The sequence below is a fragment of the Mytilus edulis genome, chromosome 2, assembly GCF_963676685.1.
Source record: "Mytilus edulis chromosome 2, xbMytEdul2.2, whole genome shotgun sequence".
NCBI classification, from domain to species: Eukaryota; Metazoa; Mollusca; class Bivalvia; order Mytilida; family Mytilidae; genus Mytilus; species Mytilus edulis.
In genome coordinates, this window is record NC_092345.1 from 86,729,769 (window position 1) to 86,743,338 (window position 13,570).

At 31.2% G+C, this 13,570-nt stretch overlaps 1 protein-coding gene and 1 long non-coding RNA gene across 2 annotated transcripts; one reads left to right on the forward strand and one right to left on the reverse strand.

The window, feature by feature from the left end:
* Window positions 1-359: 359 nt before the first annotated feature.
* LOC139513250 (uncharacterized) lies at window positions 360-9,636 on the forward strand. Its single transcript, XM_071301578.1, has 4 exons — window positions 360-695; window positions 1,383-1,448; window positions 8,213-8,395; window positions 9,467-9,636. The coding sequence occupies exons 2-4, from the start codon at window positions 1,391-1,393 to the stop codon at window positions 9,628-9,630; spliced, it is 405 nt and encodes a 134-aa protein (XP_071157679.1). The 5' UTR covers window positions 360-695; window positions 1,383-1,390; the 3' UTR covers window positions 9,631-9,636.
* A 900-nt stretch (window positions 9,637-10,536) lies between these two features.
* LOC139513251 (uncharacterized) lies at window positions 10,537-13,570 on the reverse strand. The gene is made up of 2 exons (XR_011662413.1): window positions 13,298-13,570; window positions 10,537-10,888 (listed from the first exon to the last, which is right to left on the reverse strand). It is a non-coding gene; the product is annotated as an uncharacterized lncRNA (long non-coding RNA).

Below are 13,570 nucleotides of genomic sequence, written 5' to 3' on the forward strand. Positions count from 1 at the left end.
ATGAAGCGAATGATACGCTACCGTGCGATAAACAGTACGGCACATAGTTAGTTGAAATCGTATCACGAGATGAGGACTTATTGCATCGCTTTTGGTTCTGTTGTTTAGGACGGAATTGTCTCAAGTATGGTGTTCCTAAAGGATCGCTCCTGGGACCAAACCTTTATTGCATTTCTTTTAATATTTTATTTTATTTGTATGTTTTTTATTGTTAAATTTTTATTTTATCATGCCTATTTTTTTAAATTTTGTTGTTTATTAGTAAATATAATAGAATAGTTGTATGCAATATATTTTAAATCAATTATTATAAATATTTATAGTCAACATATGTGTGTGAACTGATATATGTTGTAAATCGCTTCGGACGATTTTTATTATATAAATTAAATGCTCTGTCATAAATACTGTCTGATATCTGGGACTATTATACTATCATTATAGTATGTCCCAGATGATACTTATAAAAACAATATGTTAGGCTTTTGAATCTTTTGAGCGCAAACAGTGCATTTGTTTTTGAATTTAATTAACTTCAATCTAATACACAGATGTACATGATAGGTTATAAATTACCCTTTGTAAGGCATTGTGGACCGTGACATATGTTGTTAACGTTACAGGCGATATGGACATAGTATAAACAGGCACTGCACAGTCCTGCGACATGTAGTTTATATTGGTTCCGATAACAGGTAAGTTTTGAAACAAGTTATTTTGAAAGTCGTAGGTACGTTGACCTGTAGTTACTAACTTCATCCGCATTTGGTTTCATATGAAAATTTGTCTTACTGACATTCAAACTCCCCGGCAGTTCCAACTCAGATCCACATACTGCTCTACACTAATTGATGGAGTAAAGGAAAATAGTTCTGGAACGGAAACGATCACTGTACGGAGTTTGGCTGACAATCGTACAACATCATATTATACTAAGCACTGATATGAATATCGAGTAGATAAAATAAGATATTAAAACATATACATAGTTCAGATAAGTCATTCCGGATTATCAAAGTTTAATAATACAAATCGACAAAGAAATACTGAAAATTAATTAATTTCGTCATGAATATGAACTGAAGTATTTCGCACTGAGCTTTAACCAAGCAATGATCAATCTAGCAATCTATATATTATATATACTGACTAGAAAATGCACATGTATCAACTGGTTTTTCCGACTTGGAACAACGTAATTTTATTAATTCTATGAAGTTGGCTTATAACACAGGTCGCAATGTCCTTCTTACTTCCTTTGAAATTATGTAATTCTACCTTTACGAATATTAAAGAAGTAATTTGCTTAATTTTGCTATTTTTTACCATAAAAATGGAACTTTATTCTGATAAAAAAGTACATTTGTTTTTGTTATTTTTAGAAACAAATATGCAGTTCAAGCTTACAACATTGGTGCTATTCCAGCTGATTTTAGTTTGCAGCACATGTAAGTAATAATCAGTTTACTCGTTTTAACAATTATGACCTATGTAAACATTAGACCGTTAGTTTTCTCGTTTGAATGGTTTTACACTAATAATTTTGGAGCCCTTTATAGCTTGCGTGTTGAAGGCCGTACATTGACCTATAATTGTTTACTTTAACAAATTGTTATTTGGATGGAGAGTTGTTTCATTGGCACTCGTACCACATCTTCCTATATCTATATACGTAAATATATGTAACAAGAACCCAACGCGTAGTACTGTTTGTTCTGTTCAGATCATTTATGTACTTACAAATGTTTGATGTATTAAGTATTCTAAATTTTTGGTCTAATAAATACCTGTTGAATGTTTGCCTGGCGCCGTTCTGGTGTTTAAGCTATTCCATTGAAGTTACCAGCAAACTGTACTCCCGAATAGGCAACTATTCTCAATTGACAGTTTACATTTGTCTATCCTTTATAAGACACAGTTACAAAATCTTAATTTAACACGATTATTTAATGATCAATACCATTGTCTTTGAAATTCGAGAATAATGAGTGTAACAATATGAAAAAAGTAAAATAACAAACATACCGAACTGCGGGGAAATTCTAAACGGAAAGCTCATAGCAAAATGCAAAATCTAAAGCTCAAACACATCAAATGAAGGGATAACAACTGTCAAATTCCTGACTTTGTACGTACATTTTCTGATGTAAAAAATGGTGGAATAAACATAGTATTTTAGTAAGCTAAACCTTTAACATGTATCACAGTCGCATTACAACTCCATAATATTGACAACGATTTGTGAACAAAACAAACAGACAATCACATAATATGCAAAATGTTAAAAATAGGGGTACCCCTTTATGTTTAAAATATAACGAAATAATATACAGGATATCAACAAAAAAAATCCTCAAAAAGATAAGAGGTTTATAATTTTGAAATAAGCTTTGCTTTTTATTTGGTAATATCTCTGTATTTTTTATGACAATAAAATTAAAATCAAGGTAGTTGACATTGCGATTCGAATAGGCAAATTTGTTCCTACATTGTGGTATTAGTACCAATGAGACAACTCTCCATACAAGTCACAATTTTTAAAGTAAACCATTATAGGACAAAGTACGGTCTTCAACACGGAGCCCTGGCTCACACCGCACAGCTATAAAGGGTCTCAAAAAATTACTAGTGTAAAACCATTCAAACGGGAAAAAAACAACGGTCTAATCTATATAATAAAAAAAAAACGGGAAACGAGAAACACTTATGAACCACATCAACAAACGAAAACTACTGAACATCAGATTCCGGACTTAGGACAAACGATTAAATGGGGTTAAACGTTTAAATGGTATCAAACCTTCAAACTTATCTGAAATTATAGTGAAACTTCACAACATAGAAAGAAACATTATAAAATGTCAATTGAAAAGGCTTAAATATCAATTGTTAATGTCTGTGTCATTTTGGTCTCTTGTGGACAGTTGTCTCATTGGCAATCATACCACATCTTCTTTTTTTATATTAACTCAATCAAAAGACATATTAACATATTTGAACATACACTGAACGTATAAATATGATCTATGATACAATTTAAATACAAAATCAATAAAATAAGGGATGAATAATTAGAGTAATTTAAGTATTTTACACTTTGAAATGTAAAACAATTTCATAAAAAACAACAGTAAACTTTAACCAAAATTCGCCATTTGCAATAATATTATACACATGTAATTGAAAATAATTTTGTTTTTAGGTATACTGTTTGAAAGGAGAAATGAAGTATTCTTACAAAATAAATAGTTTTGAAAAAGAAGTGAAAATTAAAAAAAATATCAAACACTTATCAAAGCTGGTATACAGACTAGATATAACCTTGAATAAATAAACATTAAATAACAAAAAAGCATTAATAGATAAAAATGAACGTGGGTGTGGTTTATACATCCCGTTAGAAAAGAATACAAATTTAGTTATGTTTTAATTTGCTGACGACAAAATCGATATAGTATTGTTTATATAAAGTAGCAACTTTACCTGACCATATAGGAAAATAGGTATTTAGTCGGATCTTAACACGTACTTGTGATTTGGTTAAAGGTGGCACGGTAGTATTTCCTGGCCCATAGGGATAATGATAGCCTTTTTAGAATTTTCACCACTTTCTAACACTGCAAAAAAATCTACACTCACACTTAACTGAAGTACTTTCATTTTACTATTCAGAAATGAATTTTAATATGTATCATGACCGTTTACTTTTTTTGCTATTTTTAGAAACCTAAGGCCACTAGTAATTTTAGGTCTTTTATGGTGCAGTGAATACAAAATTTAAAAAAATTCTCAAAAATTCATTTTCATCTGTATGTAAAATTATTTCATATTTTTCTACACCTGATTCATCCCTCAGTTTGGGAAAGTATGTTCAGTTGATACTGTATTTTTTGTCCAATCACACTGTTTAGATACATTTACCTAAGTAGGGTACACAAAAGAGCAACCTAAATTTTGGAATGCAAATACTACCGTGCCACCTTAACCAAGACATAACAAACTTGAAACCAGTCATGACACCTATGATGCATAGACTTCTTACTTTGGAACATATTACAATAAAGAATACTAGTCTGCACTCATTTCTTATAAAAAAAAATGAAACATTACATCCCTACCCCATCTGGCAGATTTTCACTTTTTTTCATCTTACCATTTTTACTTAAGAAGTGAACAAAACCCAAATATATGATGTTTCAAATCAACACAGATGTCAAACATTGTGATTTAGGAGGAATTATTGGATTGCCAACTCTGTTTATGGTTAATCTGAGTAAAAGAAACAGTTTAATCACCAAATCATGAAAACTGATATTAAAGTCCATTCCACATTTTACAGCATGCCTTACATTACTTTAAACATTTTCAGATTATGAGGGCAATACAACAAGAGTCTTTAGATTGCAGTTAACTATTATTCCGTAACCTGTTTGACAATACATGTACTAGAATACATCTCTAAGTTGACTGTTTGTCTATTTCTCATGTATGCATTAAGTTAAATTATGTCCCCTTACATAATCAATTTGCATTTATTGTGCTTTTCACTGTCAGAAAATCTTAACAACTAATGGTATTTGCATGGAAAATGAATAAACCATTTAATCTTGCTGATATAGCATCATAAATACATTCTTTGTCAAAAATAATGTCTATTCAATGTACAGAAACCCCTATTTCTATCTCTATTTCATACCAATATGAGAGCTAAATGAATAAGTAAGGACCCCTTAACCACTTACTGGTTCCCCAAAAGCTCCTACTGGTGTCATGTAACATCAGAACTACTAATTAAACCTTAAGAAAGCTAGTATAGCTGTACTTATGTTGAAAAAAATAAGAAATTATGCAATTTATTTATTTCGGTGAAAATAATAGGATGAACATGCAACCGTAGAATGTCGCGTCTCAAATTTCAGTGGTTGCACATGTGTCAGACACTGCGAAAAGTTAAAGCGAGCATTTATAATTAAAAATGTATTGCAAGTTACATAAAAATAATGAAGTTCTACTTTCTATGAAAATTTTTACATTATTACCTACAGATCAGGCAAAATTTGCTGAATCAGCAATTTTTACTCTCTGGGGTGGAATTTAAGGCTTGTTTTATCATAGTTGCCCTTCATCAACTTTTTATTGATAAACTTACAAATTGCATAGGTAAAAAAAGTTCCTTCATTGATTTAGTGTAAAAATATATATCCCCCTTAAGGTGGCACGGTAGTATTTCCTGGCCCATAGGGATAATGATAGCCTTTTTAGAATTTTCACCACTTTCTAACACTGCAAAAAAATCTACACTCACACTTAACTGAAGTACTTTCATTTTACTATTCAGAAATGAATTTTAATATGTATCATGACCGTTTACTTTTTTTGCTATTTTTAGAAACCTAAGGCCACTAGTAATTTTAGGTCTTTTATGGTGCAGTGAATACAAAATTTAATAAAATTCTCAAAAATTCATTTTCATCTGTATGTAAAATTATTTCATATTTTTCTACACCTGATTCATCCCTCAGTTTGGGAAAGTATGTTCAGTTGATACTGTATTTTTTGTCCAATCACACTGTTTAGATACATTTACCTAAGTAGGGTACACAAAAGAGCAACCTAAATTTTGGAATGCAAATACTACCGTGCCACCTAAAACCGGTTTTGTTCAAAATATACGAAGAAATGTCGAAATGTTCAGGACTAAATTAAATCCGTATTTCGGTAGGATGGTGCAAGCATACGATTTTTATTGCGTCTTACACTTTGAGAAGCGAATAATCTTCAACTACTTTATTCAAATATTGTGTAAAAACGTTAATTTTGAGCTATGAAAGTCAAGTGGCTCAGTTTTTTTCTGAGGAAGTTTTAAAAAATTGCAAAGAAATATTTTTACATTGGGTTAGCTTTCATTAGTCTTAACTATCTATAGATTAACAACTTTTGGTTATATTTATAATTTAAAATCATCATTGAAGGTGGGGGACGATTTCGCAGATAATTAATTATATTGATGTGCCATTTGTATGCAAGAGTGACATTTCGTTGTATTATGTGCCAATTCGAAAAAAGTTATGCGAGTATTCTCTCCCCTTAACAGGTTCATTATTTTATAATTAAGTTTAGGTTTCTGATATAATTTTGAATAATTACAAAATGTATCAATTCAATATATTTCAGTTTGTGTTATTGGTGTATCAAAAACATTGATGTACGAATATAATTTCATAAATTTGAAACGTTTAAAATGATTACATACCAATATAAAGAACCGTTCATCATTTTTGAAAAAGACTATGAACGAAAATCGAGTTATTTATCTTCCCTTGGTGACAGATTGATTGGGAAATGAACCAGCGTAATATAATGGTAATTTTTAATTGTAGCTTATTCAACGTTAAAACAATTTTCCAATATAAACGAATGTTACTTTATACTAATATAAGGACTTTGTTAGCTAAATCTACAAATTTTATTAGATATTATAATTTTTTATTGCAATAGATTAATATGCTATATAAAGAGTTCATTTTGATCGAATGAACAAATATACGTTGACAACCATCTGTGAAATGCCAAAATAACTTGTTCAACTGAAATATTTACAAGTATAAACAGATGCATTTTTCTATTTGGGTTGATCTTCAAATTAGCAGTTTGACGTAGACATTATATGTTCAATTCAATTCAGTTTTATTTAAATTCGATATTTAATAAACTATATAAAAACAAGCTCTGGTGAGTAATTCAAATTGACTAAATTTCAAAATGTGTACAAACATTCCCAGACTAAATCCATTGGATGTTGGATGTGTACTGATTGATAATTAAGTCTTAGATCAATGATGTTTTTATTAGTTGTTATTGACTTTGAACTAGCTGTCACTAACTGTCAGTAACTGTGAGTACTCTCAGATCTATAATAAGTGTCTTTCTGTTGATGGATGTACAAGTACCCGGCCACGTCCACTCTGTGTTTTGTAAGATGTATATCTATTTGTATCTACCTGATTGTTGTAGCTTGATCTTAACTTCTTATATAGTTCTGTTACACCACTGTCACAGGTAAGGGGGATCCCGTTAACATGTTTAACCCCGCAACATTCTGTATGTATGTGTCTATCCCTGTCTGGAGCCTTTAATTCAGTCGTTTGTTGCTGTTTTACATATTTGTTTTTTGTTCATTTTATTGTACATAAATTAGGCCGTTAGTTGTCTCGTTTGAATAGTTTTTACATATTTATTTCGGGACTTTTTATAAGTGAATAAGTGGTATGGGCTTTGCCCGATGTACTGTTACTTATTGTAGTTAATTTCTGTGTCATTTTGGTCTAATGTGAAGAGTTGTCTCATTTGCATTCATACCAATCAATCTATCCTCGCGAATCGTTTTTAATACCAGATCAGAAAGGATAGAGGAATCCAACTACAAAAGGATAGGTAACGACGACGGGTGAAACTACGTTAAATGAGATAGGTATAATGAGGTGGAGAGTCTAGTAAAATGTTAGAAATGGTAGTCGAAAATCTATTAATACGGATAACAGAATAGGGGAGTAGTATTGCTTGACCTTTCCTATACTAGTATTTGTTAAAAATATAATACTCTTCAAATTCTTGCTGCTGAATTTGTTGGGAAATCACTTCTTGGTTTAGTTTACACTTCATATTTGAGTAGGTTAGTTACTTTTTGGTCTTTGGACATGATAAAAGGATGTGGGTGCTAATGAACTGATTTTTTTCTATGCAATCTAAAAAAAAATATAGGTTGCAACATCATGTACAGACGGTAGTATGCTGATTTCGAACTTGTTTAAAAAAAAAAAAGAGTAAATACTTTTTAAAATTACATCGGCAAATTCTTCTTAGTGTGATATCTAACTGTGAGACTTTGTAATACAAAACGGGCAATTTAAATCATACATCAGCAACAACAAAAAACAATGAATAATGCGTTCAAAATTAAAAAAAATGTAAAAATAGCCCTTAAACAATAACGAAAATTAACAATCCCGATTTTTCAAAACATGATCATATACAACCTGCACAAAACCAACTACTGCTCTTAATTGTGTCAGACTAGCCAGAAACGGAAGCAATTAGTATCTTGACTTAACAACCCTCTATTACTGTCATTCATCTAGGTCAGGATTTATTTAAAACAATATCAATGTGCTTCCATCTGGGATTCATTTGTCATTTATATTTTAAAAAATAGATTCAAGTGAGGATTATGGTGTTTGTAAAGTGTATAATACGGATGACAACCTTCCAGAAATCGTTGATGGACACAGACAATGTATAAAATCTGAGATGAGCACCTTTTGTATTGAATGGACCTGTCCAGACCCCGAATGTGACAATCCTACAAAACCAGAGACAGGATGCCCCTTCTGTCAAGGTATGTATAGAAAATCATGTAATGTATCATATATGCATGCAAAAATAATGTTTCGACAGTACTAGAGACATGTGTTCTAAAATACTATGTTAACATAATTTACCCCAAAAAAATCATTTCTTTCAGCTCAATGCTTATGCGATTATTCTTCCGTACACAAGAAAGAATATGACCAATGCCATTGTCATATAAAAATCCGACACATATGTCTTCCTATCAAACGACGACGCTGCTGTAGACTATTTATTTAATGCTTTATAAACACAAAGGAAGAAGAGCTTTATAACCCAATTTTGTGTACAGATTCCTTATGATTTGAAATATTTTATTAGCATTTTCCCCGTGCTCTATAGGTTAACAATGATAGCTGGGCTGTTAAATATTGGGAAGGCGTATATGTCCATCAGACAGAGTTTAACTGACTTTTACAGCATTTCATAATTATTGATCAACATAAACATTTGTGAATAGATAGGTTTTATATACATTTTTGTTAAGGGGCCAGGTGAAGTTCGTCTCCGGTGCGGTTGTTTCTAGCTGTATTGAAGACCCATCGGTGGCCTTCGACTGTTTTCTGCTCTTTGTTCTGGTTGTTGTCTCTTTGACACATTCCCAATTTCCATTCTCAATTTTATTATAACAGTTGTTATAAGTTATAATCTTTTTGTGGTATATAGAAGGATTACAAGGTGTAGATGTCGGTCTGTCAAGATTGCAATGACCTTCATTTCAATGTATGGTTCATTGAACAACAGAACGTTAAGCACTATTTACTACAAGTATATATGGTCTTAAAGACTATAGATTCATTGGTGTGTCGACATTACCGTCTAATAGTTTATATGTCAACTATTTTCGAAATACAGTTTGTAACTATTTTCGAAATTAAAGGCATAGTATGATGTATCATAGTTCTGTCTGGCGCTGATCACCTGACCTCACCTCATTTTAGATACTACATTGTACATATATGTTGTCAAATATGATAATTATCTTATGTTTTAACTTTTCGCTTCATATATATACGTTATGGTAAAAGTGTTAGTGCTTATCATATGTTTCCTTTTTTAGGAGACTGCAGTTATGGCGGTAAAATATACAAAGAGAGAGAATCCTTCCCATGTGTGGACAACGTCAATACCTGTCACTGTCTGGCAGGGGGTGTTATTGGATCATCATTAATTGCAGTAAATCCAGAATATATGTGTACCGCAAAGTTAGATAAATTATCATAAGTTTTATTGAACTTTTCTTGTTTATTTCACAGAAAAATACAAATGATAATGGCATTACATCACGCAGCATTTTTTGTTGCTATTGATATAACCGATAAGTAACGAATAGAGTATGATCTAACTCCCTTTGCAATATTGAACCCAGTTCTGATATTAGTTTATAGTCCTTTATAGTCACAAAGCTCTTCATACGTTTCGGATCTTATAGAATGGCTAAATATTTTAGCTCTGAGCGTGTCTGATGAAAGTAAATCACGACGCATAACATTTATTAAGTGTTATTTTCATTTTATAAAGGAATACTTTGCCTGTTTCAGACAGTTTCACCATTTATTAATTGCTATTAATAATTTTAATTTTCAAATTATAGATTTCCCCCACCTTAGTAGCAATATACAAACTTCACCTGCATATGGGATATATATTTCCCAACTTATTCGATATTCAAGAGCTTGCAGCTCCTACTCAGACTTTGTAAAACGTCATCAGTGTCTGAGTATAAAGTTGATGAACCAGGGGTATGTCAAAGAACGTCTCGTCCTTTTTCAAAAAAAAAAGTCCATCGGAAGGTACCAAGACCTTGTTGATAAATATTCCGTATTGACTTCGCAAATAATACATGATGGTCTTGATGTATAGATTCTGCGTACTGATTGGACTTTGTTATTTCTGGAGTTATCGTCATGATCATATCGAAAGCTAGATGTTTAAAAAAAAACTGTGATAAGAAAGGTTTACATGCAATTTTTGTTCAGAGTACTAGTTTTAGTAGTTTTGTCTGTAACATTGACGTACATAAATATATGTACATATCAGAAAAATCTTTAGGCTTTACAATGCGAATTTCCTTTCAATCAAACAGGTAATTGCCATATACTCAGAATGATACGATTGAGAATAATATGACAACTTTACATATTTATTTAACAATAAAAACATGTACAACTATTTAATTTGACATTAAATAGCCATGCACTCGAGGCAACATTTGTTCTTGACGGGTTGTAATTGTGTTCCAGGAGGACATTCTATGTATGGACAATCTACCGTGTTGCACCCCGCTCGTGTTGGACGGTCATTTGGGTCTCCGCCTTCATAGCACCAACAAAAATAACATGGATCAAACCACATCTCTCTTCCAAACTGGATATATTTATATTCTCCGTTAAACTTTGTCCAGCAATATTCAATGACAGGTTCAGCATGTATTGCATATGTTGTGATCGTTATAACTAACAAATGTAGCAGTTTCATATTCCTTGAAGATAACAAAAACAAATATGCATAAGGCAGATGCTTCATATAAAGATTTGCATATGAAAATACTGTGTTATTTAGGAATTCCTATTACTAAAAATTGTCTTAATTTTTAATGATGAAATCATTTAATTTTTCCATATTTTTTATTCTAACTTCTTTAAGGAATGACTGTAATATTTGTTCTGTCTATGAAGAAATAACATAAAAAAATGTGGTGCACACTGAATAACTCCTTAAATTCTTATAATTTAATTCTAAAATCCATTTTAAACCGGAGTATATTATGAACAAACATTGATGACGTCACGGTCACATGACAAAATTATCTCTTTGGGCTAATAAGCAACACGACGTCAGCCAATCAGAAGACGCGTTACATCCAAATTTAAAATCATTTCAAGATATCACTTAAAAATTCAATGTCATGCCTCGAGTGTGTCTGAAAATACATGAATTGTCAAAATTTGTATTCAGGACAACACGACTGGTATCGTTAAATCAAAAAGGGCCAATAGTTTAACCAAAGTTTGTTAGGATACATGTACTTGCCTGCCACTGACACAAAAACTGGGAAAACTTCTCAAAATAATCACATACAACAATTAACAATAAATAAAACAAATAGATTACCTTAGCTGTATTTGGCACAACTTTTAGGAATTTTGGTCCTCAATGCTCTTCAACTTCGTACTTATTTGGCCTTTTTAACTTTTGTGAGTGCCACTGATGAGTCTTTTGTAGACGAAACGCGTCTGGCGTTTATACAAAATTTAATCATTGTATCTATGATGAGTTTATTAATAGTACCAAAGACATTTATATATATATATATATATATATATGTATCTGATAGTAAATGTTACCATTAATGATCCTTTATAAATTGGGATTGAATGAGTTTGCGAAACAATCATTTAACATTGTTTTTTTTTTAATCTTGCGAACAACCATTTATAATGTTCTTTCGTCAGATACCTGGTAGATAACCATAAAATTATTAAACTTATATACCACAATTCATTAAAATAGAAAGTTTTAATGGGCAAATGGTTGCCAACAAAACGGTAGTGTCAATTTCCCCTGTATTGGTTCCAGTCACAAGAGTAAAAGTTACTGGAAATTGAATATCAAACAATCTGTTTGATATACTTTAGACAATAGTTCAAACAATGTTTCACTATTTTAGATTTTCTCATGATATAAAAATGCTATTCAGCTCTACATGTTGTTATTGGCAATTTGCCAAATCTACCAATATTGTTGTATTTGTGTATCTAAGGGCATTTATAATTTTGTAATTTATTATTATTAGCACTATTAAATACACACAATGGGTTGTGAAGCCATGAATTCAGGTAAATTTAAAAGAAGAGTTAAAAATGGCCCTAGTGTAAAGTAAATTCAGGGAAAATTAGTCGTCAACCTTCCGATAAAATTAAAAACCAAAGAAAAGGGAAGACTCACTGGATCAACTAGAAGCACATCACAAAATATCCCCTCCCCCCCCCCCCCCCAAAAAAAAAAACAACCAACTAACAGACTTTAGATAAATTACAAATTACTGACAGCTAATTCAAAGTCAATTTTGATTAAAATCTAAAACGTTTTTTTTTAAATACTACAAGAAAACTTTACGGCTCATTGAAGTATGTTTTGGAATTTCACTTTATATTTTTTTTTTCAAATAAAAAAGTTGGTGACGTATACGTTCATGTATGTTCATTTCAGTTTAGCATGACATGCACAGAATTAAAGTAACGAAATAGGAATGAACATTTGCAGCTGTTTCATAAAAAAAGAGAGATTCAATAAATAAAGGCAACAGTAGTATAACGCTGTTCCGAAAGTCATAAATCGATTGAGAGAAAACAAAGCCGGGTTCCAAACTAAAACTGAGGAAACACAACAAATATAAGAGGAAAACAACGAAACAACAGAAACACTAAAGTGCAACAAAAAAGCCAAACGACAATGCAACACACACAAAAACGAACTATAATATAACAATTGCAATTTTCCTGACTTTGTACGGGACATTTTAAGAAAAAAAAAGGTTGTTTGAACCTGGTTTTGTTGCTAGCCAAACCTCTCCTTTTACGGAAATGTTAAATACCGATATAACACTTAAATGACAACATTGCATAACAGGACTACAATACAAATAAATGGAAAACGTTAGGACAGAAAAATACTCAATTTAACAATACAATTGAACATTACGACATGCTAATGTTGTTCACCAAGCCAGCACCTTGCGGCCAAACTTTATGTTCACAATGAGGGCTCTGTATCAATAGATTTGATCTCTGCACAAATCGGAAGTTGTTGAATTCGTGCATGAAAATTGTATACGCATTTGGTATTTGATTGTGTTAAAATATGATAAATAAAAAAAATCAAATCCTACCTTGAATTGAATTACACAGGTTTTTCCAAATTTGATGATATCAAAAGAAATAAAAAAGATTTAGTAGAAGTTATGAATATCAAATATACATATAATTACATATCTATAGACACAATTATTAGTGATAACGAATGACATTTACTTGTAGTCACATAGGATGAAGTTACTCATGTATAATTAACGGACTTTTTTTTACTGCTTGTATGATTAAATGTCAAGTTACTTAATATTTCTGATATTTTCATATTTTAACATAACCGCTAAATGTCCCGA

Excerpts from the sequence above, each read along its gene's own strand:
- LOC139513250 (XM_071301578.1), top strand. The coding sequence starts at position 1,391 with ATGCAGTTCAAGCTTACAACATTGGTGCTATTCCAGCTGATTTTAGTT. Across the intron at positions 1,449-8,212 it reads GATTTTAGTTTGCAGCACAT|ATTCAAGTGAGGATTATGGT; the intron begins GTAAGTAATAAT and ends TTTAAAAAATAG. Across the intron at positions 8,396-9,466 it reads AGGATGCCCCTTCTGTCAAG|GAGACTGCAGTTATGGCGGT; the intron begins GTATGTATAGAA and ends TTCCTTTTTTAG.